Source organism: Hippocampus guttulatus, chromosome 7, assembly GCF_054856545.1.
Source record: "Hippocampus guttulatus isolate MCC_2025c chromosome 7, RoL_Hgut_1.0, whole genome shotgun sequence".
NCBI lineage: Eukaryota > Metazoa > Chordata > Actinopteri > Syngnathiformes > Syngnathidae > Hippocampus > Hippocampus guttulatus.
Window position 1 is genome coordinate 20,318,269 of NC_141267.1, and position 25,929 is coordinate 20,344,197.

The 25,929-nt window shown below is 44.6% G+C and overlaps 3 protein-coding genes across 3 annotated transcripts; 1 reads left to right on the forward strand and 2 right to left on the reverse strand.

The window, feature by feature from the left end:
• Positions 1 to 184: 184 nt before the first annotated feature.
• cyfip1 (cytoplasmic FMR1 interacting protein 1) lies at positions 185 to 20,077 on the forward strand. The gene is made up of 31 exons (XM_086116655.1): positions 185 to 508; positions 3,521 to 3,638; positions 3,726 to 3,815; positions 5,513 to 5,590; positions 5,657 to 5,758; positions 5,870 to 6,051; positions 6,564 to 6,660; positions 6,746 to 6,874; positions 6,992 to 7,096; positions 7,762 to 7,853; positions 8,027 to 8,144; positions 8,386 to 8,508; positions 8,891 to 9,016; positions 9,228 to 9,394; positions 10,159 to 10,306; positions 10,441 to 10,594; positions 10,699 to 10,855; positions 10,974 to 11,070; positions 11,168 to 11,244; positions 11,687 to 11,795; positions 12,014 to 12,133; positions 12,338 to 12,537; positions 12,612 to 12,699; positions 16,064 to 16,207; positions 16,302 to 16,392; positions 16,576 to 16,706; positions 17,225 to 17,297; positions 17,605 to 17,699; positions 18,396 to 18,634; positions 18,765 to 18,912; positions 19,589 to 20,077. Exons 2-31 carry the CDS (start codon positions 3,522 to 3,524, stop codon positions 19,751 to 19,753), a joined length of 3,762 nt encoding a protein of 1,253 aa, XP_085972781.1. The 5' UTR covers positions 185 to 508; position 3,521; the 3' UTR covers positions 19,754 to 20,077.
• Positions 13,181 to 15,273, reverse strand: fndc9 (fibronectin type III domain containing 9). Its single transcript, XM_086116658.1, has 2 exons — positions 15,052 to 15,273; positions 13,181 to 13,944 (listed from the first exon to the last, which is right to left on the reverse strand). The coding sequence occupies exon 2, from the start codon at positions 13,903 to 13,905 to the stop codon at positions 13,297 to 13,299; it is 609 nt and encodes a 202-aa protein (XP_085972784.1). The 5' UTR covers positions 13,906 to 13,944; positions 15,052 to 15,273; the 3' UTR covers positions 13,181 to 13,296.
• Positions 20,025 to 25,430, reverse strand: nipa2 (NIPA magnesium transporter 2). The gene is made up of 6 exons (XM_086116656.1): positions 24,900 to 25,430; positions 23,834 to 24,088; positions 23,524 to 23,580; positions 22,585 to 22,675; positions 22,335 to 22,495; positions 20,025 to 22,066 (listed from the first exon to the last, which is right to left on the reverse strand). The coding sequence occupies exons 1-6, from the start codon at positions 24,964 to 24,966 to the stop codon at positions 21,432 to 21,434; spliced, it is 1,266 nt and encodes a 421-aa protein (XP_085972782.1). The 5' UTR covers positions 24,967 to 25,430; the 3' UTR covers positions 20,025 to 21,431.
• Positions 25,431 to 25,929: the final 499 nt, after the last annotated feature.

Consider the following 25,929-nt stretch of genomic DNA (forward strand, 5'->3'; position numbering starts at 1 on the left):
CTGAACCCCCCCCCCCCACCCCCCCAAAAAAAACAACTAACAAACAAACACACCAATAAATAAATATCCATCCATTATCCGTGCCACTAAATAAAATTATAGTGGAAAAAAATCCGCGAGTGTCGAACCGCGAGTTTACGAGAGTCCAGTGTACATTCCTTTGGCTTCACCTTTCCTAGCTGGTTGGGGGAGGCACTCCTCTGCACTCGTCTGCTCGGCGTCCGCCTGTTTGTATCTCGCTTTTTCTCTTCCTGTTGAATTTCCCAGTTTGTTTGAGCCTGGACAGGAACTCCGTGCTCCGCCCCATGGTTAATAACACCGAGCCTGGAAGGACTCCTCGAGCTACCGACAATACTTTGGGAAAAACTTCCCATATACTCCACCTTGGAACTCCATTCTCGGTTGAAAAGGAGGAGGGGGAGAAATCGACGACGTGCCCGGCTGAATGGCTCTCCCGTCGTCTTAGTCAACTCTCGGTTCTCCGTAGCTAACCACCAACTGTCGCCGGGTGAGTTTGGACAGATTGAACGGAGTTACGCTAGCAAACTTTGGGTGGAGGCTTCCCTTGTGGCGCCGCTTGAAAGCCCCCCTCTCCGTTAAAAAAATCACTAAACTTCGCCTAAACACCATGTTATGTGGGATGTTACTCCGATAATCATGTTACAGTATTTGAAAGTGACTTTTTTTTTCTTTTTTTCCCCCTTGGTGGCTCGAGTGGTGAGGCCGCGGCAGGCTCACCGCAGCGACGGAGTGGGGGCAGGCACTTTCTCACTTCAAAGGCAAAACAATAAATTTGATTCAAATTCACGATAAATTGGCTTATTTTTGTGTTTTAAATTCATAATATGCCCACAACTGTGCTTGTTGGATCACCTGTCCGCGAACAGGACAGAAAGTGTGGCATGAAAGTGGAGCTGTGGTTGATGATGCGTTCATGGCACTGTAGCTCCCGTTCACTGTCATTTTGCTGCGATTTAGTGAGTGATTTAAAAAAAAGTTAACAAGTTTAAAGTACAGAAATTAAAAATACAAGAGAAGAGCACAGAGGTTTTATCCATTTTTTCATAAACAATGTTTTCTGCTGCAACTCTGGTTAATTTGACTTGCTGGATTTTTTTTAAACAGCGTATTGCTGCCTACCAAAAAAACTTTTGTATCTCGTTATAAAGTGATATGTTTCACGTTGGCCGCCTTTCCAGCAGCTCCTATATTTTGTGGTTCTACTTCTTCCTTTCATAACTTTGCTGCTGTGAATCGGGAATTTCTCCATTGCGAGACTAATAAAGGTTTTCTTATCTTATTTTTCTTATCTTATAAATCTAATTTAATGTGAAAAATTTCATATTAAAAGGTGATGCGTTACAGTACACAAGAAGGCCTGACCTGAGCCGGTATGAAATACTTTGTTGTGTTCTTCCAAATGCAGAAGCTAAACTTGAAGTTGGTGGGAAAAATTTTTGGAAATGTCATCATGGCGGAAAAAAGGCAAACGGTGCTCAAGAGCCTTCGGTTGCAGACCCCTGCTTTAGCACTTTGTACATTTAAATAAAAATACAGTACCATACTTGAAAAAATGTAATCCAGAGGAAAAAAGGACAGCAGACAAGCTTTTATCTGCGATTTTATCGACACACGGGACACATTACAACAGGAGGGCCATAAATGAGCTCATCCTCAACTGCAAGAATCCTTCCAACATCAACTGTCAGGAAGTTACGTAATGTGCCGCTGTCACTTTAAAAAAATTGAAGTGTTTTTGATAACCATAGAACCGGAAATGTAATGTTGGCTCTGGCAGTAAAAAAATGTAAAACATTAAACCCTCTCTGCACTGTCATGTCCATGATGAGTAGTTTTGCTTTATTTTAGATTTATTGTGCAGCCTCTCCCATATTTTTACATTTCACTTACACAATGACAATAGTCATTAAAAATATGACATTGTTTGTACAGTCACGGTCAGCCAGGTATTGATGGAACACTGTTCAGTTGCAGTGCGGCCAAGCGCTTGTGTTGATTGCGTCTGGACACATCACTGTGCTCTCTATGATGTCACAAAGAAATTTAAATAGTTGAGGCGGCATTAAATGGTGAACGTTGCATGTTTCTGGGCTTGGCGCTGCCTGCGTCACCCACTTTAGGCCACTGTAAGTAATAAGCCTCTTACGTTGTGGCAGGACTAAAACTTCCCGAGGTCTATCGCTTTTATCAGAGGAGACACTTTGAGGTTACCCCCGTTTTTTTTTTTTTATAGGTCATGTTCCTGACTTGTGTAACCAACCTTTATAACCTTGGGCAGTTTTTTGGAGGGGGTTCTGTGTGGTTGAGATCAAGATGAATACTACTTTAAGCACATTGAAAAAAGGAAAGTCAGATATCTGAGCAGAAGTAGTTTCTTTCCATCCCGTGCATTTGAGTTGCACTTCCTTGTCTGGTCGCTTGTTGCCAGCAAGATTGGCAAAACTTTAAAGGGGAACTAAACCCCTTTTTTTTTTTCTTTTTTTGGGGGGGGGGATAAGTTGTTTGTGCCATCATTAGTCAAAATGCAATATTTGTGATTAATACTACGTTCATGGGATAAGAATCAAACAGATCAATTAATCAATTTTCATCCGGCTCATTGGTCTGCCATGTTGAGCAACGTCACCCTCTGCTGTCAACCAAAATTAATATCACAGCTACTCTCGGCCATTGCCTTGCAAACATCACACAACCCGGAAAACGGGTTAGCAGACACCCCATGTATGCCACCATGAGTACTAGCATACGAAAGGGTAGTTTTAGTCTCTTGATATACACTCTTTTAGTAATTTATGGAATAATGTACATCTTATCTCTCGGTACAATGAAACTCTGCGGTAAAGCCAATCCACGTGTCCTCCTGTGACCTTCCGGGCCCGACATGCTTTGTTTGACTCGCTGATTGTTCGCTATCAGGGAGAAAGCAAGCAGTCAGCATCAATGTGATGAAACACAACTCTACACAATTTTGTTGTTCTAGACCACTGCTTCCCAAAGTGGGGTCCCCCCATACTTTGGGGGTATGCGGAATAATCTGCAATAAATGATTGTTTTATGATTTAAAAAAAAGTGCATATGCATAATGACTTTAAAATAAAAATAATCTTGGACACAAGAAATACCCTGCATTTATTAAAAAAACAAACAAAACTAAAACTAATACCAAAAATAATACAAACTAAACTAAAGCAAGGCATTTTTTTTGCAAAACAAAAAAATGACCAAACCCGCTCTAAGAACTAATGAAAACTGTCCGAATTTGAAAAACAAGTCAAAATGTATTTAGAAACTAAAATTTGAAAAACAAAAGTCAAAATGTATTTAAAAACTAACCATAATGAAGAACTCAAAAAGGTTATAAGCCTGTTTCACACACTCTTTCACTCTCAAAAAAGTACTGGCACACGTTTGTTGTCATAACGCCAGAGCTTTCTGTCTTCTGTGCCTGCTTGTCAAAATGAGTAAACGTGTTGCCTATTTTTGTGAATCATTTCAACAGAATGACGTCCACCGTCACCTTGGAGGATGCCCTCTCCAACGTGGACCTTCTGGAGGAGCTGCCGCTGCCTGACCAGCAGCCATGCATCGAGCCTCTGCCTTCATCGGTCATGTACCAGGTCAGCAATTTGAGGTTGTAAAACGTGCGTGGGTGATTGTGATGGTCTTGAAGGTCTCACCGACTTGTTGTGTGCTTCCTCTCGCAGCCCAACTTCAACACAAACTTTGAGGACCGCAACGCCTTCGTCACGGGCATCGCCCGATACATTGAGCAGGCCACCGTCCACTCCAGCATGGTGCGCTAACTCACTGCTTTTGACACCACACTATCCATTTTCATCCATGGTTCCCCTCCCCATAGGAATTAGTGGAAATTGACCAGGCAATGCTTGATGGGGCATTTTTACACTTTGAACTGTCATACAGGTTGTAAATAAAGCGCTGAGTTGCAAAAAATTAAAAATGAGAGCAGCAGACTTTTGCTCAGTATGGCAAAAATATTCACATGGTTTACAACATTACAAAGAAGTCAGAATATTTATGTTAATGAAAGAAAATGTCAAAACGGATGAAGAACAACACTAACGTTGTAAATAAATTAGGTGACAATGTTTTTCATGTTTTATTCATAACAAAACGGCAACACGTTTGCATTTTTATTTGTCAAAGTCCAAGGAAATGTCTGACAATAAATATAACCCAAAAACACGTTTTCTCATGAACAAGAGCAAAAAAATAAATAAATCTGGATTTGTTCCCCTCTTTAAATCGAAGGCAATTTCTAACATTAAATATGACCAAATCCACCTAAACGACTTTACTCTCGCTAACTCACCCTAAATTAAAGAACATGTCTAAGATTAAAATCGCTAAATATTCATGTTTGAGTATGAACAAAAGTCTTTGTGTCAAGTTGGGAGGCAGGAGGGGGATCATTCCTGTGTTTTGGAATCAAACAAACTTTGTTTGGAAGCAGCAATGCCTCTCTTTGCTCCCTTCTTCCTCCCACCTCCTCCCTGCCACCTCCTGGGAGTAAATGACTCATGCATGCCTTAAGCTCTTTGAGCCCTACGCGCCCGCGTCCGTGTGTGTGTTTGTGTGAGAGAGAGTGAGAGGAAATGAATGGGCACTTTTATTAGCTCTATTTTTGTTAACTGTATTTTTAAAAAAAGCCAACTTAATTTTGATCGTATGTCATAAAATGAAGACAAAAGCATTTTAAAAAATGGATACATAGCGACAAAGGCGCCAAATAAGTCATAGAGGGGTGTAGTGGGATGGCAAAACTCCTGATTCGCTATATGCGGTGGTTTTTAGGTTGTGGTTCGGTTAACGTCGAGCAAAATTGATAATAGGTGGTTTTCTTTTGTGATGTAAAAAACCCCAAATATATTCAATAAAATATTATGTGTTTACAAGTATGTAACATTTAAAAAAATATATATATATATACAGATATATATATTTTTTTGGGGAAGATGAGCTAACAGTTTTTTTAGAGGAGCGTAATAAGACCAACGTTTTCTCGTCTTTGAAGAGAAGTGCAAAAGCAAATGTTTTTATTCTTTATGGGGAAGTGCAACACCGATAGTTTCTTCTTTTGGGGAACATGCAAGATCAAGAGTTTGTCTTTTTACGAAAGTGCATCCTCAGTCAGTAGCCTTCTTTTTAGGAAGCTGACAAATCAATAGTTTGTTTTATTGGGAAACGCCACCATTCATTTGTCTTAATTTTGATAAAGGCGCAGCATCAATCATTTTTATTATTATTTAGTGGGAGGGGCAAATCCCACATCAACTGTTTTGTCTTTTTTTTTTTTTTCTAACCCATAGCTTGTCTTCATTTTAGGGAAAGCTCAACATCAATATTTTGTATTCTTTCTATGACGGCGCAACATCTATTGAGAAAACGATGGCAAATGGTGTCCAGTGAGTGTATTCGGCTTTGGCAACAGGGGTCATCGTGTTTTCTTGGTGTCTGTCTGTGGCCGTAGAATGAAATGCTGGAGGAGGGTCAGGAGTACGCGGTCATGCTGTACACCTGGAGGAGCTGCTCACGCGCAATCCCACAGGTAACCGCGAGTACTCGTAATCCCAGCGCCACCTTCCTTCACTCACTCGTTGTTCTCCCGCCGTAGGTGAAATGCAACGAGCAGCCCAACCGAGTGGAGATCTACGAGAAGACGGTGGAGGTGCTGGAGCCCGAAGTCACCAAGCTGATGAACTTCATGTACTTTCAGGTGCAGGACACGCTTTTACGGAGCGGGAAATTGCGAACCGCGGCTATCACGTGTTTTTTAGAATGGGGCTTCACTGCAATCGAGCCGACATTCAAATGTTCTTTCTTCTAGCGCACCGCCATCGACCGCTTCTGCGGCGAGGTGCGCCGCCTGTGTCACACCGAGCGGCGAAAGGACTTTGTGTCCGAGGCCTACCTGCTCACGCTGGGGAAATTCATCAACATGTTTGCCGTCCTGGATGAGCTCAAGAACATGAAGTGCAGCGTCAAGAACGACCACTCGGCTTACAAGCGGTAAGAACAAACAGCCATCCAGACCTCCTGGAGATGATTATGGCCCGCAACTAAATAAAGCCGCGCCGATATAAAAGATCATTTCAACAGCGATGGACTGAAAAATATGTGTCTTTACTGAAATAGAAAACGAATTTAAAAATCAAAAAACAAAAGGAAATGTACAAAATTACATTTGAATTGAAACCCGAGTGTATATGTATAAATCTGGAAATAATAGCGGCGCATTATTTCCGGATGAGTTCTTCACTCACGAGTACAATAAAACATGACCTTTACTTTTTAACTATTTGATGTCAATTCTACAGAATTCTATTCAGTACATCGAAGAGGTATTTCTGTATTTTGTGTGTAATCAGATCTTGACAATAAACTTTTTTTTAAAATAAACAATAAGTGGCAAATCTGGCAACAATCCACTTCACCCTTCACGTTGCAAGGATGAAAATACGCGATGAAAGGCTGTGAGAGTTTGATTTGAAACAAAATCTTTATTTCTTCCTGTCCTACAGCGCTGCTCAGTTTCTCCGAAAAATGTCTGAGCCCTCATCTATTCAGGAATCCCAGAACTTGTCCATGTTCCTGGCAAACCACAACAAAATCACTCAGGTTGGCCCTCCCAAAACGACAAATGGCATCGCTCGCGATGAGACCGATCAATATTTTAAAGTCTCTTTTTGCCCCACACCGGCAGTCTTTGCAGCAGCAGCTGGAGGTGATCAACGGCTACGAGGAGCTGCTGGCCGACATCGTCAACCTGTGCGTGGAGTATTACGACAACAAGATGTACCTGACCCCCGGCGAGAAGCACATGCTGCTCAAAGTGAGTCATCCCGGGCCAGCTCAGCAGGGAAACAGTTTGCTCCCCGCTTATTGTTTGTCGGCAGAATTGACCCCCCCCCCCCCCCCCCCCAACCCTCTTCCCATGCCTTTCAACCAGGTCATGGGCTTTGGCTTGTACCTCATGGATGGAAACAGCAGCAACATCTACAAGCTGGATGCCAAGAAGAGGATCAACCTGACCAAGATTGATAAGTTTTTCAAGGTACGAATGAAGCAGCATAAACATGTGTACTGTGGTACCTTGATTTTACGAGTGCCCCCAAAATAAGAGTTTTTCAAATTAATTAATTGAAATGCCATTAATGGGCGGCCCGGTAGTCGAGTGGTTAGCACGTCGGCTTCACAGTGCAGAGGTACCGGGTTCGATTCCAGCTCCGGCCTCCCTGTGTGGAGTTTGCATGTTCTCCCCGGGCCTGCGTGGGTTTTCTCCGGGTGCTCCGGTTTCCTCCCACATTCCAAAAACATGCATGTCAGGCTGATTGGACGCTCTAAATTGTCCCTAGGTGTGAGTGTGGGCGTGGATGGTTGTTCGTCTCTGTGTGCCCTGCGATTGGCTGGCAACTGATTCAGGGTGTCCCCCGCCTACTGCCCGGAGATGGCTGGGATAGGCTCCAGCACCCCCCGCGACCCTAGTGAGGATCAAGCGGTTCGGAAAATGGATGGATGGATGCCATTAATTCGTTCCAGCCCCCCCCCCCCCCCAAAAAACATATATTTTTTCTTTTTTTTAATAAAGAAAATGGCACAATAAGTACAATTCTTACACGTACAGCAAGTTTTCCCTCATCCGTCACCACATATCCCGCCTGTTCTTAGCATTTACACCACCTTAACTCAATGGGCTCACGTGGATTGTCTCGTTCGCAGCAACTCCAGGTGGTTCCTCTTTTTGGCGACATGCAGATCGAGTTGTCCAGGTACATCAAGACCAGCGCTCACTTCGAGGAGAACAAATCCAGGTGAGAGGAGAGCGCCTACATGTGGCCGTTTGGAAATGCGACATTTGAGTGACTTCTAAACTGCCTCATCAGTAACCCCCTCCATTGACCTCGTTTGTGTCTACGTAACCTCTTTGTTTTTTTTCCCTCCCTGTTCTGTTGTCTTTCCCTAACTGACTTGCCTGTCCCGCCAGGTGGACGTGCACGTCCATCTCCAGCAGCCCTCAGTACAACATCTGTGAGCAGATGATTCAGATCCGCGAAGATCACATGCGCTTCATCTCTGAGCTCGCCCGCTACAGCAACAGCGAGGTGGGCATGCAGTTCCGGAGACGTTGATTTGTCGGTGGGAATGTCTCAACCTGATTCCTGAGATGAATCATGTGGACATAAATGTGTATTTATTGTACTCGCCAAGAGGAGTAGACAGAAATGAGGGAGAGATTTTTATTTGATGGGTTTTTCCAAAGTGAATTTGTTTTTCAATCGGATGTCTTAAGTGTGGTTCCCATACGTACGGAAGCTGATGAAAATGAACTGTAATGATCCGTAGGTGGTGACAGGCTCAGGGCGTCAGGAGGCCCAGAAGACTGATATGGAGTACCGGAAGCTTTTCGACTTGGCCCTGCAGGGCATGCAGCTCCTGTCGCAGTGGAGTGCTCATGTCATGGAAGTGGTGAGTCTAAAAATAAAAAAAAGAATAAAGTGGTAATTGGCATATTGGCATGTACCCTGAGTGGCCATTTTTATCCTGGGTGGATCTCGAACATATCACCCGCAGTAGAGACCATATAATATTTTTAGAGTTAGTTTTACCCCCCCCAGACATGCTTTAAACGCAATTGAATTTTTTGGGAAGAATATTGTGTGACATCACTTTTTCTAAACGAAATGAAAGCTCTCACTGGCATAGTTCTCCATAGCTGGACTTGCTTTTGTGCTGCAACAAACATTAAAAAATGGATTGAAAATCTGCACTTTGGCGGAGGTGTGAACGGTGAACCGCTGTATGGCAGTGCTTCGCCGTCCTCATCGCTTGACAAAACTTTTCTCCTCAGTACTCCTGGAAACTGGTTCATCCCACGGACAAGTACTCCAACAAGGAGTGCCCCGACAACGCCGAGGAATACGAGCGCGCCACCCGATACAACTACACCAGCGAGGAGAAGTTTGCCCTGGTGGAGGTGGGTCAATCATATTCGGCCTTTTTTCATTTTGCAATGACGTTGCGCGCGCTTCCAGGCGGCAGACGGTTGGGCGATCTCCAGTGGCACCATGAGTCAACAAAATCAAGAGTGTTTGACAAAACGCCAAACCCAAAGTTTTTGGCAGCGCTGACTCTTGTAACTGGAAGTACTCTGGCGCCCATAAAACTTTCATACCGGGCGTTTGCAGGTTATCGCCATGATAAAGGGGCTGCAGGTGCTGATGGGCCGCATGGAGAGCGTGTTCAACCACGCCATCCGCCACACCATCTACTCAGCCTTGCAGGACTTCTCGCAAGTGACGCTGCGTGACCCGCTCCGCCAGGCCATCAAGAAGAAGAAGAACGTCATCCAGAGGTGCACCCCAAGCTCTTTACGTGACATTCTGGAATCAGGCCCACACCCAATCAGAATTGCAGATCAAGTGCTAACAAGAACTTTATTCAGTGTAAATTAACAAACGCTGTGCTAACTGTATGTGCGATAGAGCCGACCATTTCCGTATCTGCAAAACGCAAACAACACCCTGCGGTTTACTCACCCATCCAACAACTTAAACAGCTTCTTTGGATAAGATTTTGGAATTGACATGCTGTATCCACCCGCTTATGAAATAGTTGTAATCCTCCAATGATTTGTAAGCTTTCATCCGCCGTGTGTCACAGACCATGTCGTCGACACCGAGTAGCAAACAATCTCGGGATCGCCGCGGAAAAGATCTGACTTGGAAGCAGCACGGGTCAATTACTCCAAACAGAGAAACTTTTGTGCCGGTATCGCGGTTGTAGATCAGCCACTAAGTCATCAAAAAGTAAAAGAGTTTCCCCCATTGTGACCTAAAACCCGTATGTCTCAATTGAGAAAAGCTTCAAAAATCTTTTCTAGAGGGGAAGCAGGAATAAACTTATCAAGTCAATAAAATAATGTGGTTGCCCCGAGTGCGCACACCCTCTTGTAATTTAGCATGTGGCCGTGTCAAGAGTGAACCGATCACATTCAAACTCTTGCCAATTGGGAGTTCGCAAACACGTGGCACCATTTGAAGTGCCACAGTAATCCCAAATAAACTTCAGCTGTTCATGTTGGATTTTCATGACATTCTCTCTGCTCCTCCTCCTCAGTGTCCTCCAGGCCATCCGGAAGACGGTGTGCGACTGGGAGACAGGCCGTGAGCCGCACAATGACCCGGCCCTCCGTGGGGAAAAGGACCCCAAGGGCGGATTCGACATCAAGGTCCCTCGAAGAGCCGTGGGACCCTCCAGCACTCAGGTGACACCTCCCTGTCCACCCTTGTCGCTGATAAACTGGTCATTTTCACCCTGCCAGCAGTCTTATCGATTTTTTTCCTGGGGGGCAGCAGTACAAACTTGTGCGATCACCATTCCGCTTTCTTCCCCTTGAAGCTGTACATGGTGAGGACCATGCTTGAGTCCCTCATCGCCGACAAAAGCGGCTCCAAGAAGACGCTGCGTAGCGGTCTGGAGGGCCCCACCATCCTGGACATCGAGAGGTTTCACCGCGAGTCCTTCTTCTACACCCACCTGCTAAACTTCAGCGGTGAGCCTCCACATCACTCCCCGGGTCTCGATTTCACGTCGCACAAGGTCTGTGGAGCGATTCCACCAAAATGACATGGTCTGTCTTTGTCCGCTTCTCTGTAGACACCTTGCAGCACTGTTGCGACCTTTCCCAGCTGTGGTTCAGGGAGTTCTTCCTGGAGCTCACCATGGGACGCAGGATCCAGTTCCCCATTGAGATGTCCATGCCTTGGATTCTCACAGATCACATTTTGGAGACCAAGGAATCTTCCATGATGGAGTAAGCAAACCTCCCCCTTTTTTTTTTTTGTAAAGCTCTCTGACAGTTTCAAGATTTGTTAATTGACTTTTCCTTTGAGGGAACACATGACTTGATGCTAAAAGTCATTCTGTTTCAGATACGTGCTGTATCCTCTGGATTTGTACAACGACAGTGCCCACTATGCCCTGACCAAGTTCAAGAAGCAGTTCCTCTATGATGAAATAGAGGCCGAGGTGATCCGTTTCCCGTTGTGTCAATTTGTGGTTAACAAAAACGGGAAAGAGCTGTTAATTAATTCTTGTGGCCTTTCTTCATGTTGTTTTCTTTCAGGTGAACTTGTGCTTCGATCAGTTTGTCTACAAGCTGGCCGATCAGATATTTGCTTACTACAAGATCCTCGCTGGAAGGTAGCGAGCAGTTTGAATTTTATTATATTGTTGATTAAGATGTACAGTGAACCCTCTCAGAATTGAAGTTTAGCATTCAAATGTTTTTCCACCTATGATTTATTTTTTGGTGTGCTCGAGCCAAAGCTATTTTGAGTAAGAACATATTGCTCTGAGCCATCTTGTGGCATCTAGAAGACAAAAATGAGAACCAGAGCTGCATTTAATCTGGCCATAGCCTTATATAAGAGGGAAAATTAAACTTGCAAGCGTAGAAAGCACCACTGTTTTTGTTTGGTTTTTTTTCTTTTGTTTTTTGTTTGTTTTCCTTTCCAGCACAATGCCAAAAAGTCACTCTTGATGCCAAAAACTTCACAGCTGTGTTCTGGCTGTGGTTTCCCCCACCTCTTGTTTCTGATTGCGGTCCATTAATAACTGTCACTCCAAAACTGATTCCTTTCAGTCTGCTGCTGGACAAACGTTTGCGCGCTGACTGCAAGAACCAAGGCGCCAACATTCCCTGGCCGGCCTCCAATCGCTACGAGACCCTGCTGAAGCAGCGCCACGTACAGGTACCCTTTCTCTTGCATTCTCGCTCTTTATAGATCCTGACGGACGAATCAGTGAAGGCTATCTATCGAGCTCTCATGCTTTTGTCACCGTTTTCCATCCACATGAGTAGCATTCAACAATTTTCTTCCTCCTGAAAGTACATCGGTGCCTGTTATTCACAAACATGAGAAGATCTTTAGCGCACTTTCCATCTAAGTTAAATGTCGTCTTACCGCAGCTCCTCGGCCGCTCCATCGACTTGAACAGGCTTATCACGCAGAGGGTCTCGGCGGCGTTGTACAAGTCCCTGGAGCTGGCCATCAACCGCTTTGAGAGCGAGGACCTCACTTCAATCCTGGTAGGGAAATGCACACTCCCAAGAGATTTCAGCTCACATCGCCAACCAGGGTGACCTCATTTCAATTGTTTTCCATCATTCTGTCTATTTGTGGTTGAAAAAAATTCAACATTGAACTAAAAATAAATTTAGTTTACCATTCATGTCAAAATCTACTGCGACAAATGATTTGTCGGATCCCGATCCGAATCTTGTCTCCTGAAGGAACTGGAAGGACTCCTGGAGATCAACCGCCTGACGCACAAGCTCCTCTGCAAGTTCTTGACGCTGGATAGCTTTGACGCCATGTTCCGCGAGGCCAACCACAACGTGTCGGCGCCGTACGGCCGCATCACGCTGCACGTCTTCTGGGAGCTCAACTATGACTTTTTGCCCAACTACTGCTACAACGGCTCCACCAACAGGTAGCGGGCGCGCCGGAGGGGGCACGCTGCCATTTTAGATCCGTCTGGACTGACCTCTGACTTGCTGTGCTCAGGTTCGTGCGCACCGTCCTGCCTTTCTCTCAGGAGTTCCAGAGGGACAAGCCGCCCAACGCTCAACCCCAGTATCTGTATGGATCCAAGGTCAGTGGCACCTGTAGTTAACACCCGTATATATGTACGAACTTGCCGGCATCAGAGCAGCTATCCGTCGTAGGCAAAAGATTCCCACCGCGTTGGAGTAACAACCGGTCATGGCTCAGCTTCAGCCCTGAGCAACCATGACGTCATTTTCAATCGACCGAAAGTGGCAAAGTGACCGCCCCCTGAGATGGATCAGAACCGGTGGATTTTGCTGCTGAACTCATATTCCACAAATTCAATATTAATCAGAATGCCATACCCAGACTAGTGGGGGCACACACGACATATTTTTGTCAAGAACATTTTTGAATCGACTCACCTTTGAACAAAAAGGTCAGTGAACTCACCTTTTGGCATTTCCACAAAATAATAATTGTTAGGGCATCAAACCTGTCCTCCCATCCACTTCAACCCCACTTCACGAGGATTAACGGATTTACTTAGGCCGCTTAAAAATAAAAAAAATAAAATAAACAGTCAATTTGAAGTGGGTATGTTTTATTTCCCAACGCTTAGGATTCGATCATAATCCATAATACAGTACACCATAATTCTGTCTGGGCTGGAAAATATGGCGATGACCTCAATCTAATTGCCTCAAGCTGGCTCGCTCCCAGCAAGCCGAGCCAGCGTCCTGAGCTCGTGGTGGCCGCGTTGGCTGCTGTTGTCGCAGCTTCCCCGCGGCGCGTATAGTCGCCCGGTTGACGGGCGACCCAACCGGACCACGTCGGTCACCACCGAGCATCCTTGTCTGCCGCCGCCCGCTCGCCCCGCGCAGACGCCGTGCAGGCACCCCCACAGCAAAACGCCGGCAATGACCAGCAGCAGAAGGCAGCAGGTCAGCCAGGCACCCGTGGCCAGCTCCCAGCCGCCGCGATCCTGCCCCTCGCCGCTGTCGCTTAGGGTGCCGAACACCTGACACTGGTCACGCACCGGGTTGGCGGCCTGGCACGTGACGCACAGTAAGTAGGTGGTCTGCGGGAGCAGGTTAGCCAGGTGGGCGGCGGTCTGGCTGACGGGGATGCGCTCCTCGTGCATGAAGCTCTTACGCTTGAAGGCCATGAGCAGGCTGTTCCAGTTGGGGCTGTACATGACGCTGTAGAAGGTGTCCAGGCAGCCGGCCGACGGGGGCCAGCTCACCCTGGCGGTGGTTGCAGAGACGTTATAGACTGCGATCGCCATGAGGGGAAAAAAATGTTTCCTCATACAATTCACAGCGTGCGGTGCTCACAGTGCAAAACACACCTAGGACAGAGAGGAGGGCAGTAGTCTGCAAAATGTCAAGCAAAGTCGCGCTTATGAAAAATACTTCCACTGGTCTCATATTAACCTTGCGATATGAGTTTAAGTTGACCACGCTTGGAACTCAAAACGGTTGTATATAAAATCATCTTTCCCTATTCAAATGGATGGAAATGCCATTAATCTGACGCAGCACTGTAAAAAATATAGTAAGATAGTTACATTCTTAATAGTAATTAAGAATGTAACCATTTTTGGCACATTTTTTGCTTCAGTTAAATGGACATGCATAACAAGATGCATTGCACTAATGTAATGTTAATGTGGTAATTTCACTGTATGGTTGTTTGTTTTTCTGTATGCAGCTTTCCCTTGCTCCAAGGCCTCAGGGAGACAAAGCAAAATATTAAATAAGTACCCCAAGAATAGCCCACCACCATTACCACGCATCATTTTGCGATTAAATACTAGTGTAAATCACACCATGCAATCCCACTTTGGGATTAGGGAGCACGATGAAACAATGCCAGGATAATAAGCGGGGGATTGTCTGGAATAAACCCTGGTCTTGGTGGGATTATATTACGTAATCGCGCCCAATGATTTGCCAAGAGGTCATTGAGTCACGGCCAACCATTTGACTCTTTTTAGAATATCCCAATGATGAGATCAGCGCTTCTCAAGCCTTGTACATTCAAAATAGCACCTCAAAAAAATACTGCAACATGGTCACTATCAAGATATAGTTCTCATTCCTAAAATACATTTTTGTTACTGTAAACCACTGAAACATTACACTCTAAAGTATAGTTCAGTTGTAGTGAATGTAGAAAGTCAAATAAAACTGAATTGGATGTAGGAAGTGATTATTTTGCATACCACTAGAGGGAGCACATGTACCACTAGTACGGCATCAGAATCTGTCAACAAAAAAAAACTACATTCGATTTTCTACTTTATCAGAAATGTTTCTTTTTTTTTCGACTCGCACAAAGTCAACCTATTTGTCAACTCTAACCCATAGCAACAAAACAAACACTTCCATGTCAAATATTAAATACGCAATTAATGTTTTGAGCAATAAATAACAGCAGAACATTGGGGACTTACCTCTCCACGCTCTCCAATGATCCCGAGTCTCATTCCGTCACATCTCGGATGACGCTGTCAACATGCAGTGCAGATCAGTGCATCCTTGTTTGAGCCGCCGCGGTCGGGTGTGTGCGTAGCCACCATAGCGCTGGGAGGAAAGAGAGGGGGAGGTCGGGGTGAGCTGGGGTTGAATATTGTGCAGTCGACTGAAAAAGAGAACAATGCCAATTTTCAAACATAAGAGAGAGGGAGAAGCAACCATCTGGTCCTAAAAAGCAAACAACTCTAAGCTGATTGTTATGGAATATTTCAAGGATTCTAAAGAGGATCATTCCTAAAAGGATACTGATGTACATAGAAGGATTATTTTTTTAACAGAAATCTTATTTCCCCCCCACATAAAAAAAACTGCATAAACGGATGTTCTGCTGCCATATCCATGATTTTTCTCCCTGGTAAGTTTTATTTTGAATCCACTGGTCACTTTCAGTGACAAATTTGCAAGTGCCAAACTGCAAATATTCAGAGCTGAGAACCCACCCCAAAGATTCTCAGTCCTCCAGAAATGTACTTCCCTCCGGCAGGTTCTTCTTTCAGCCCTAAAAAACATAAACTGTGGTCAGTGCCAAAGAAGAGGTTGAAATGGAAAGACTGGCAGAGTCACAGAAAGGCATAGACATCTTTGCAAGTTTTCAATCACCAGCAAAGACACTTATTAGAAATTTATTTGGACTAGTATGCTCGCTAATATTATTGATGTGCCTCATGTGAAGGTGGTTTGTTCATGGTGAATAATTCCACCACTGAATGCAATACAGTCATTGATGCAACATGGGTTTGTGATTGGGTACATGTTAGATGCATGGTGTTGATGCTTTATGGTCCTATCCATTTTAAATGCGTTGGCGCCATCTTGTAGCATGTATATACAATTACAAACCTTATTTGCTGCTGGCCAGAGTTCACTTTTGCTTTTCAGCTTCCTGGTACCGCCCCTCCCTGACTGTATTTTCCCTCCATGTGGCGGCAGACGCTGAACTTGACGTACAGCAGCCTTTTCAGTTGCTACCGCAACTTTGTGGGCCCGCCGCACATCAAGGTCATGTGCCGGCTGTTGGGCTACCAGGGCATCGCAGTGGTAATGGAGGAGCTGCTCAAGGTGGTCAAGAGCTTGGTGAGTCGGACTCGGAGTCTGCCGATTGTGACATTAGGATGGTTGGGGGCGGTCTGCCTAACGAAGTGGCTGCTTGCCGACCTTTGTACTGTAGCTCCAGGGCACCATCATGCAGTATGTAAAGACCCTGATGGAGGTGATGCCCAAGATCTGCCGGCTTCCCCGCCATGAGTACGGCTCGCCAGGTTTGTGTGTGCTCTCCTTTACATCCCAAAAAGAAGTTAAATCTGAATTCTCTTCTGCCAAGTATCGGAATCTATATGAGCCTTAAAAAAAACAAAAAAAAAACATATCGGTCGGGCCCTCGAGAGAAGTTGTGTAAATTTTCTGCTTTCTGATGTGTTTTTAACCCCCCCCCTCCCCCCCAGGAATCCTGGAGTTTTTCCATCACCAGCTGAAGGACATTGTGGAGTATGCTGAGCTCAAGACGGTTTGCTTCCAGAACCTGCGGGAGGTGGGCAACGCCCTCCTCTTCTGCCTACTCAGCGAGCAGAGTCTGGTACGGCCAAAGCCACTCCCTCTGAAACTACTTTTGCTTGTTGGTGCTTAAAAATAGAGCTGCGGTGATCAAACATCTCATTAACAACAACAACAACAAAAAAAGCGGCAAAGCAAAATCTCAGCCTGGAAGCTTTGCAAGGATAATTTGTCCTCGCAAGACTGCTACGGTCGTCAGAAATAAGTTGGCACAGTGGCAGGAGGAAAAAGTCTGGAAAAGACACGGCCAGCTAGCACTGTCAATTGCCGGCGCCCACGTCACTCACCGGCTCAGGCCCTGTCTTTTAAAGCCATTCACAGTCACAGATATAACAGTAAAACATGAGAATGGTGACCCCAAGTGGACAAAAATACCTATACATCAGGAGTGCATTACTGTGTTTAATCAGGAAAAATAATGTCCATTTAAAGCCCGTGGAGAAAAGAAAAAGTAGAGGAATCGTGGGGGTGAACACAAATGGCCAGTTTGAGCCCAGAGCATGAACACGTGTTGTTGATTTGTCTCGTGCTGTGGCGCAGTCGCAGGAGGAGGTTTGTGATCTGCTGCATGCGGCACCTTTCCAGAACATTCTGCCCAGAGTCCACATCAAAGGTAAACAGCCAACACACAAACTCGCATCTTGTTCATTTTCTGTCATGATCAAACAAATAACCCAAGTGGATTGTTAATATCATCGGTGAAAAGACAACGGAATATAAATGAAAATAGATTGAAATTACTCGAACATCAACTCAAATAAGAGATGGCAATCAAATTTCAATCAGCTTAAAAAAATCCATAAGCATATCGTTAACAAACATTAAGAAAAAAAAGTAATTTTAAAATAAAAGAAAGTACAACTGCAATTTCACAGATCCTGTTTATATACAAAAATGTAAGTGTGTGTGTGTGTTGACAGAGGGGGAGCGCCTGGATGCCAAGATGAAGCGTCTGGAGGCCAAATACACGGCGCTGCACATGGTTCCTCTCATCGAGCGTCTCGGCACGCCACAGGTAGGCCATTAGCGCGCAGGCCACCTCACGTGTGTCGTGAATCAACTTGCAACATGAGAATGAACGGAATAAACCAGAAATTCACTAAATTGCCAGCTGGCATAGGAATAGGAATAGCAATAGCAATAGGAAGCCACAATTTGTGCTACACTTTCAGGCCCGACCATGAATCGTGAAAGATTGGGCAAGGAGGGAAAAAAAAAAGGAAATATGTGGGGGGATTGGATAAAAAGAAAAGTGAAGGATGGGGGAGGAAACGTAGAGGATTGCATACGAAAAATATGTATTATTGGTCTGCTTAGCTTTTTTAAAAATGCAAGGGGATCAAGTTTTTAAAAAAACGAATATGATGGGAGAAAAAAGTGAATGAATTATTGTGGGATTGGTAAAAAAAAAAAAGAAAATCTGTTGGGGGGGGGGAAACGGAAAAATCTCCGGTAAAAAAAAAAGCTTAGGAGTGGATAACAAAGACGGAAATAAGTGAGCGATCGGGTAAAATAAAACGTCAATAAGTGGAACCTTCTGGAAATTGGTGAGATTGCGACCGCTGAACTGCAAATCTACATTTACAGTTAGTCTTGTCGAAGTTTGATTTTAATTCATTTAACTTGCGTGCAAAAAAATGCTCAAGTGTTTTTGAGTTGGAATGTGGTGTGTGAAGAAGCACCGAATTTGTCATTTCCCCTCCGCCTGTAGCAAATCGCCATCGCTCGCGAGGGTGACCTGCTGACCAAGGAGCGACTTTGCTGCGGCCTGTCCATGTTTGAGGTGATCCTGGCGCGCGTGCGCGGCTTCCTGGACGACCCCATCTGGCGCGGCCCGCTGCCCAGCAACGGTGTCATGCACGTGGACGAGTGCGTGGAGTTCCATCGTCTGTGGAGCGCCATGCAGTTTGTCTACTGCATCCCCGTCGGCGCGCACGAGTTCACTGTCGAGTAAGTACAGGGGCATTTTTTTTCCCGTGGGGAATTCTTGATTTAAACACCAAAATGTTCAGCCTAACCATTCACAAAAGGCTGTTAGGTTAATGCTAACGCATGTGCGCATTTTTTTTTTTTTTTTCAGGCAGTGCTTCGGCGATGGACTCCACTGGGCGGGCTGCTTGATCATCAGCCTGTTGGGCCAGCAGAGACGCTTTGACATCCTCGACTTCAGCTACCACCTGCTCAAAGTGCAGAAGCACGACGGCAAGGACGAGCTCATTAAGAGCGTCGTGAGTACCGTACCATACCGAGAGGCGGGGTACACTCTGGAGTGGTTCTTAGCACACTCAAATTTACACCTCAGGACAATTTAGAGTCTTAAGTGAAGTTAATAAGAATGTTTGTTTTTGGAATGCTAGGTTTTCTCCAGGTCCTTGGACAAACACACAATGTAATGTTTTTCAAATTAAGTACCGGTAAATCCAAAGGATTTTTTTTTTTTAAACACTTACACAAATGCGACCAAACGATGATACTGGATACCAGCAAATCAGGGTACCCACGTACACAGGAAAAAAAAATGAAGGTTGACTGGTTGGTTGTGCTTCAAGAATGCATAATTTTTAATTCATTTTAAAAACAAAATGTTAATTTCTGGAAACACCAAATGTTAATTTAAAATTGTTCTTTAAAAATTTTTTTTTCTAATTACTTTGAAATAATCATTTTAAATGCAATCTTATGTCATAGCTACCTAATCAGTTTTTTTTCCTTCAAATATATATTGCGAGTACTCAGTTTTTGGAATTATTTTTTTTAAAAATGTATACAATGTTATTTTCTCACTTTTTAATGTGCTGGAATAATCTTAACGTTGCAAGCTCCTGTTTTCCCATGCCAGCTCACACTTTCTTTGGTCACATTGAACTCAAAGCATCCATTTTGTGTCCATTTTTGTTTTCCCAGGCGCTGAAGAAAATGGTGGACCGCATCCGCAAGTTCCAAGTGCTCAACAACGAGATCTTCGCCATCCTGAATAAGTACCTCAAGTCGAGCGACGGCGAGAACATGCCGGTGGAGCACGTGCGCTGCTTCCAGCCGCCCATCCACCAATCACTGGCCAGCAGCTGAGTGCAAAAATATTACAAATATTCCCTTTTGGGGGGGGGGGGGGGGGGGACTCGGCTAGCAAAGACCATTGAGTTTTATTCCCACAATAAAATTTTTGTATTCACACGTGCCTTATCGGGGAAATAGATTGTTTTATACTTCTAGATAGACTTTCTAAGAGATTAATATTTAAAAGATTTGGTGGTGTTGGTGGTGGTGATGAAGATGGAACATTAGAAGTGAGGTGAAGTTTTGTTTTTCATATTTTGCATGCCAACGCATTTCTATTGACTGTGCCTTGACTTTTAATCATCGTTTTATTTCAATAAATATGTAACAAATCTGTTGGTTCATCCACAGAGCTGCATTTTTCTCTGAAAAATTAAAATCAAAGTTACTTTCAAGTATCACAATTTGTAGTGACAGTGAAACCTCATGTTCAATATAAATATTTCCAGTGCACGAAAACAGAGTTTAACCCTCCTGTCTATGCTACGGATCAAATTGACACAAAATAAGAAGGAAAAAATGCCCATGAGTTTAATCCCTTCTGTGACTGCACTCTGATTTCAAAATTTCTCAAATTTAACCATCTACATTTATGGAAATGTGATTAAAAAAAATTCCCCCCAATAGTTAAGAGCCAATATTGGCGATTAAACTATTTGTATTTATTTTCTTGCTGGCTGAACATGCAGCAGGCCACTTTGACCCATAATCGTTTTTGGTATAGCAAAACAAACCGACATAAGGAGGAATTGACGCAGGAATGCAATAGGAAGGTTCAAGTCAGAAATCACTCGCCAAGTCATGAATAACAAAAAAAAGTGGGGAGGGGAGATTCTGGTAATGTAGTTTTACCATTCTTCAACATTTTCTGCAGGTAAATACTCAAGATTACAATAGAGTGGTGCCTTAAACTCGCTCTTAAATCAAATGGAAATGCCATTTGTTAATTTGCCCCCTCACCCCAAAACATTTTGTAGCGCGTTTTCTAGTAAGAAAAATATTCCATTACTTTTACTCAACTATGTTATGTTTTTATGAAGTCAAATACTGTAAAGTGCTACTTTCCTTAACATTACAAAAATAATGCTTACTGGAACACCGGAATGGATGAATGCAATCTGGAAAGCTGATTTGGAATACGAGTGATTTGACATACAAGCATTGTCCCAGAACAAAGCTTGTCTTGAGCTGACAGTGAAATCAAAATGTCCATTTTACTCAAAACATATTGATAGTGGGACCCTGCATACTTAGTTATATATTTGCAGATTTATTTTTTTAAATTGATTTTTAAAATTTTGATGGGTCTTGATTATACAGAGATTTTCCCTGATTGCAGGCGGGCCCAGTCTCCATCTCCGGTGAATAGCAGGGACCTACTGTATTGCTCCACAGCAAAATCTTGAGAAACTCATCATTTTGCTGTGATTTCTTGATTATTTTCCTGAACTGTATAAATGGAAGGGCAATTGGATATGGACCATACATGGAGGTCAAGTTCATGATCTTCACTTCATAACTTCCTCCTTGCGTGTGGGGCCCACGATAAAAATGTTTGCACACATCGTGGACAGTAGTGATTCCCAACACAGCCATTTTTCTCCCCTAGTGCTACAACTGAATGGAAAGAGACGAGAGGGGGAAAGTAAGGCAAAGGAAAACAAGTAGAATCCATTGGACCAGATTGTCTCTACGACACCAAGCTCCCATTGCGCCTGGAGACGGCGTCGAACGGCGTCTCGCGCTCTTCGTCCACGTCGGCGTTGCTGTGGAGGAGTTGGTACGTGCAGTTGGCGTCGGTGGAGGCGCCGTTGGTGTGCCTTTGGTCCTTGCGCACGGCGGCGGCCAGCGTGGCCAAGCTGACGCTGACGTCCTTGAAGGCGTGCAGCAGGAAGATGCCCACCACGATGGTGAGGAAGCCGGCCAATGTGCCGATGACGTCCGCCGCGCCCATGTGCTGCCACTCCTTGAAGAGCGCGGCCGAGCAGGTTAGCACGGAAGTGGTGAAGAACACGTAGTAGATGGGCGTCACCAGGGACGTGTTAAAGATGTCCAGCGCCTTGTTGAGGAAGTTAATCTGCGTTCCCACGCAGACCAGCAGGCCCACCACAAGCAGCCAGGCCAGGGGGGCGCGCGCCACATTGACGCCGCCCAGCGCCTCCTTGATGGCGATGCCAAGGCCCTTGACGCACGACACTGACAGCGAGCCGATGAGCGAGCAGATGCTGATATACACCAGGATGTTGGTCTGACCGTGGCGTGGGGCCACCGCCAAAATCAACACCAGCACCACCGTTAGCACCGCCGTGGCGAAGATGAAGAAGCCTTAATCAGACACACGCAGTGCAAAGGATCAGAAGAAACGTGTACCGCAAGTATACAGCAGCGAAGTGCGGTGATTTTCTGAATTTGCTACGCGGGCTCCCTCTAGTGGTAAGTCAAACTGTTGACTTCAATAGTGTATTCAAAACAGCAGAAGTTATACAAAGTATTTCAGTGCCTCTAGTTATTGTTAATTTAATACAACGTATTTGTTAAATATAGTTTGGCTATATATATTTTTTTCCTAATCCAACACGGCGTCCACATTTACCTGGGTCGACCAGCTTTCGCGCCATGTCCTCCAGGCTGCTGATCTCCTCCTCTTTAGGGGCGTGTATGACCATGGTTGTGGAGCCCAGCACACTGAGCAGACAGCCCAGCTTGCCGTGAAGGTTCAAGCGCTCGCTCAGGAAGTACGACGACAGCACCGCGCTGAGAGCGGACGGGCATTACATCATCGGTGACAACCAGTGACCTTTCGGAAAAAAGTAAGAATAATGTCTGAACGTTTCGACGCGTACCTGACCAGCACGCTGAGGGCGCCCAGGGGCGTGACCAGAGTGGCGGGGGCGAAGGCGTACGCTGCAAAGTTGGCGGCTTCACCGGCACCCACTGAAAATGACAAAGCAAAAACACTCATTTAAAAAAATTTAAATACAAATAAGAATTAAGATTAATTAGGCTTAATTAAAAAACATTTTAAGATGACATTTTTCTAAACCAACACTTTTTTTAACAATACGTTGAGGCTTATTAATAACACGATCACTAATAATTTTCACAAAATTTGGAGCGACATTGAGGGCTAATTTGTCGGAAAAAAATGCACTAATAGTTACGCGACATGAAAAACCAAAACTTGACTTCTGAAACAAAAATAATGCCATGCATGAACTGAGGTTTTTTTTTTTGAAGACCCAATTTTATTTCTTACACTGTATTTTCCGCACTCCAAGGCGCACCTAAAAGCATTCAATTTTCTCAAAAACAGACAGCGCGCTCTATAATCCGATGCACCTTATAAATGGATCAATATTCTGATTTCTTGCACATAGTACTTTAAATGTTCTGTAAAGCACTTTGTTATACATTTGCAGCGGTTGTCAACTCTCTACATAATTTCACTTTAGTGTAGCTTCATCTAGTGGATGCATAACAGAACCGCAGCCACTATTGAAGCTTCCATTCATTCTAGGCGCCGTATAATGCGGTGCGCCCTAGATATGAAAAGTTTTAAAACTGGCCATTCATTGAAGTTGCGCTTTATCATGCGGAAAATATGGTACTTTTATGATCGTCTCGAACTTATTTTCCGTAGTGCAACTTAAAACGTCTGTACGAGTGGTTTGAGGTTTTATGATGAGCAGTCTGATGAATTCACTTGATATGTGAACACCTCGGAAGTCAAACGGGGTTACGCTCGTGATGTTGGTGCAAATTCTGTTTCAAAAATCACTTACTTGAAAGTAAACCAGCCCACCACAGCCACTCCTTGAGATAAGCATGGCCGCCCTGACCTGAAACGGTGACGGAGAGGAAAGGCTATTTGAAAAGAAAGCGTGATCTCACCACCACATTCCATCCACATTGCCGAATGAAGTTTAAAAAAATCCCCCGCGGAAAAATGAACAGCAGCGAGTCTTGATCCACCCCGAGATGACATTTATCGTTGGCGTGGAGACAAGTCGTGGTCTACACATCCACCTTTATGTGTGGCTGCCTATTGGAGGGCAAATGTCAACAGTGTACATGTCGCTGAAAGCTTGTTACCGGCTCGCATGGATCCCTTCCTAGCCAAACGCAGCAGGCCCTTCTTCTTGAGGATGAAGCTGCCGCCGATGAAGATGCTGGAGCTGACAGCCAGAGCCAGGCCGATGTAGAAGTCGTACTTGCCGCGGTCCTGAGCCATTCCGAGGCCGGATGTGCTGCTGTTGCTGTTGTTGTTTTTCTCCTGTGTCACATTGACAACCAGGCAGTGAAGAAGTCTCTGCAGGCCAGAGGCGCAGCTCAAGTCGAGCCACACGCCTGGAGGAGGGAAGGACGGACAACAACAACAACAACAACACAAAGTAAGTGTTCAGACTTTCTTCAAATTGGATAGAAGATCAGCCATAAAGATGTCGCTCTGAACACCAAGACCACATCTCATCAATTCAGGTACATGGAGGAGTCCACCAACAAAGACGATTCAATAATATTCATATTCCATAAAACGCAATATTAATCAAAATTCTGTATGTATGTCGCGCATGAGCAAAACATAAAAAAAAACCATTTACAGATGTGTCAGGTAACGGTAACCAAAAAAAAGTGACATCAGTATCATGAATGTGGTTTAATATTTGACAGTTTTTTTTAAACTGTGAAAACCGGTGGTTTGGCTGACACAGCACAACCCAACAGATTCACCACAAACCATTCTTTAAATTAAAGCCATGGACGGGGAATATCTTGCTATTCGTAATCTGTAACGCCATTGTCATTAATGCTCCCTGATTCACATTCCTACAGTCACTGCGGTTTCTGTTTTCTTCACCTTATAAAGCGCCAGAATATTATTTTCTGTTTTTTTTCATCCAAAGAAGTTTAAGAAAAAATAAAAGACCTATTTTGTCAGAGTGAGAAGTAGACAGTCCATATATCTGTAATAAATCGTCAGACACCTAAACGGGTACTTAAATCTATTTAAGTGCAGTTACAAATTAATTGTACGAATCGGAAGTGGAGATCATTAGTTTCTGCTGTATTTGTAAGCAAGCAAGCCAGGTACGAAAGAGTTGTTAAAATCCAAGCAAACATGAATACGTTCTATCCCAACTATAAATAATCCACGCACCATTTTCACGACAAAGAGTCCAATTCGGTTCCGACGACGAGTCCACAGCTTTAAAGTTGCACTCCATGGCGAGCTGCAGAATCTCGTTAAACCGGCTCGGCCTCCTTTGGAAATACCGCAGCCACCCGACTTCCCATTTCGACCGTCTATTTTGACGACTCGTCACGCTTTGTGTTTTGTTAAGTAAGAACCATTTTGCTTCTTTCTGTCTCCTTCGTTGTCGTCAGACATTCAGGTGACCGCGACAGGTGAGTTTAATTAGCCTCGTAGCTAGCTCGCATCGTAACGCGGTTAAGTTTGGCTTATTTTAACTCGGGACTCAACTTAGATTGTCACAAACATATAAAACCAACGTGAGGGCCAACGAATGGGTTGTTTTGGGGTTAAATCAAACAAAAAGGCAAGTGAAACCCACTCTCCACACGTTGGCGGCACTAGCTTCACTAGCACGAGGGGCTAACTGTGGTTAGCCGAAGTCGGTAACCGTTTAAACCAGGGGTGTCAAACTCAGTTCCTGGAGGGCCACTGTCCTGCATGTTTTCCAAGTCTCCCTGTTGCAACACAGCTGATTCAAATGATCAGATCATCAGCAAGCTCTGCGGAAGCCTGACATTGAACCTGTTCATTTGAATCAGGTGTGCTGCAACAGGGAGACTTGGAAAACATTCAGGACAGCGGCCCCCAGGAACTGAGTTTGACACCCCTGGTTTAAATCAAACACAAACGTCACTTTTATTTGGATTACTTTGTTGATTAAGTACCTTTCTACGGACACTTCACGACAACCGGACGAGTAGCGCTCACACCCACGGCCGCGTTGAAACCATCACAGCATCCACCTCCATCGTTCCAGCGCTCATCACTACCGGGAAGGCGGTGACGACGACGTCTGGCTGGCCGTCTTTCTGAATGGCACACCGGGCGGATTGGGCTGCTTGTGTGTCGCCTGTTTAGCAGCCAGCAGCCGCCCCACGCTCCAGTGTTCAGGCGTGGGATCACACGTTGACACAAAAGGGCATTTCTAGACCAC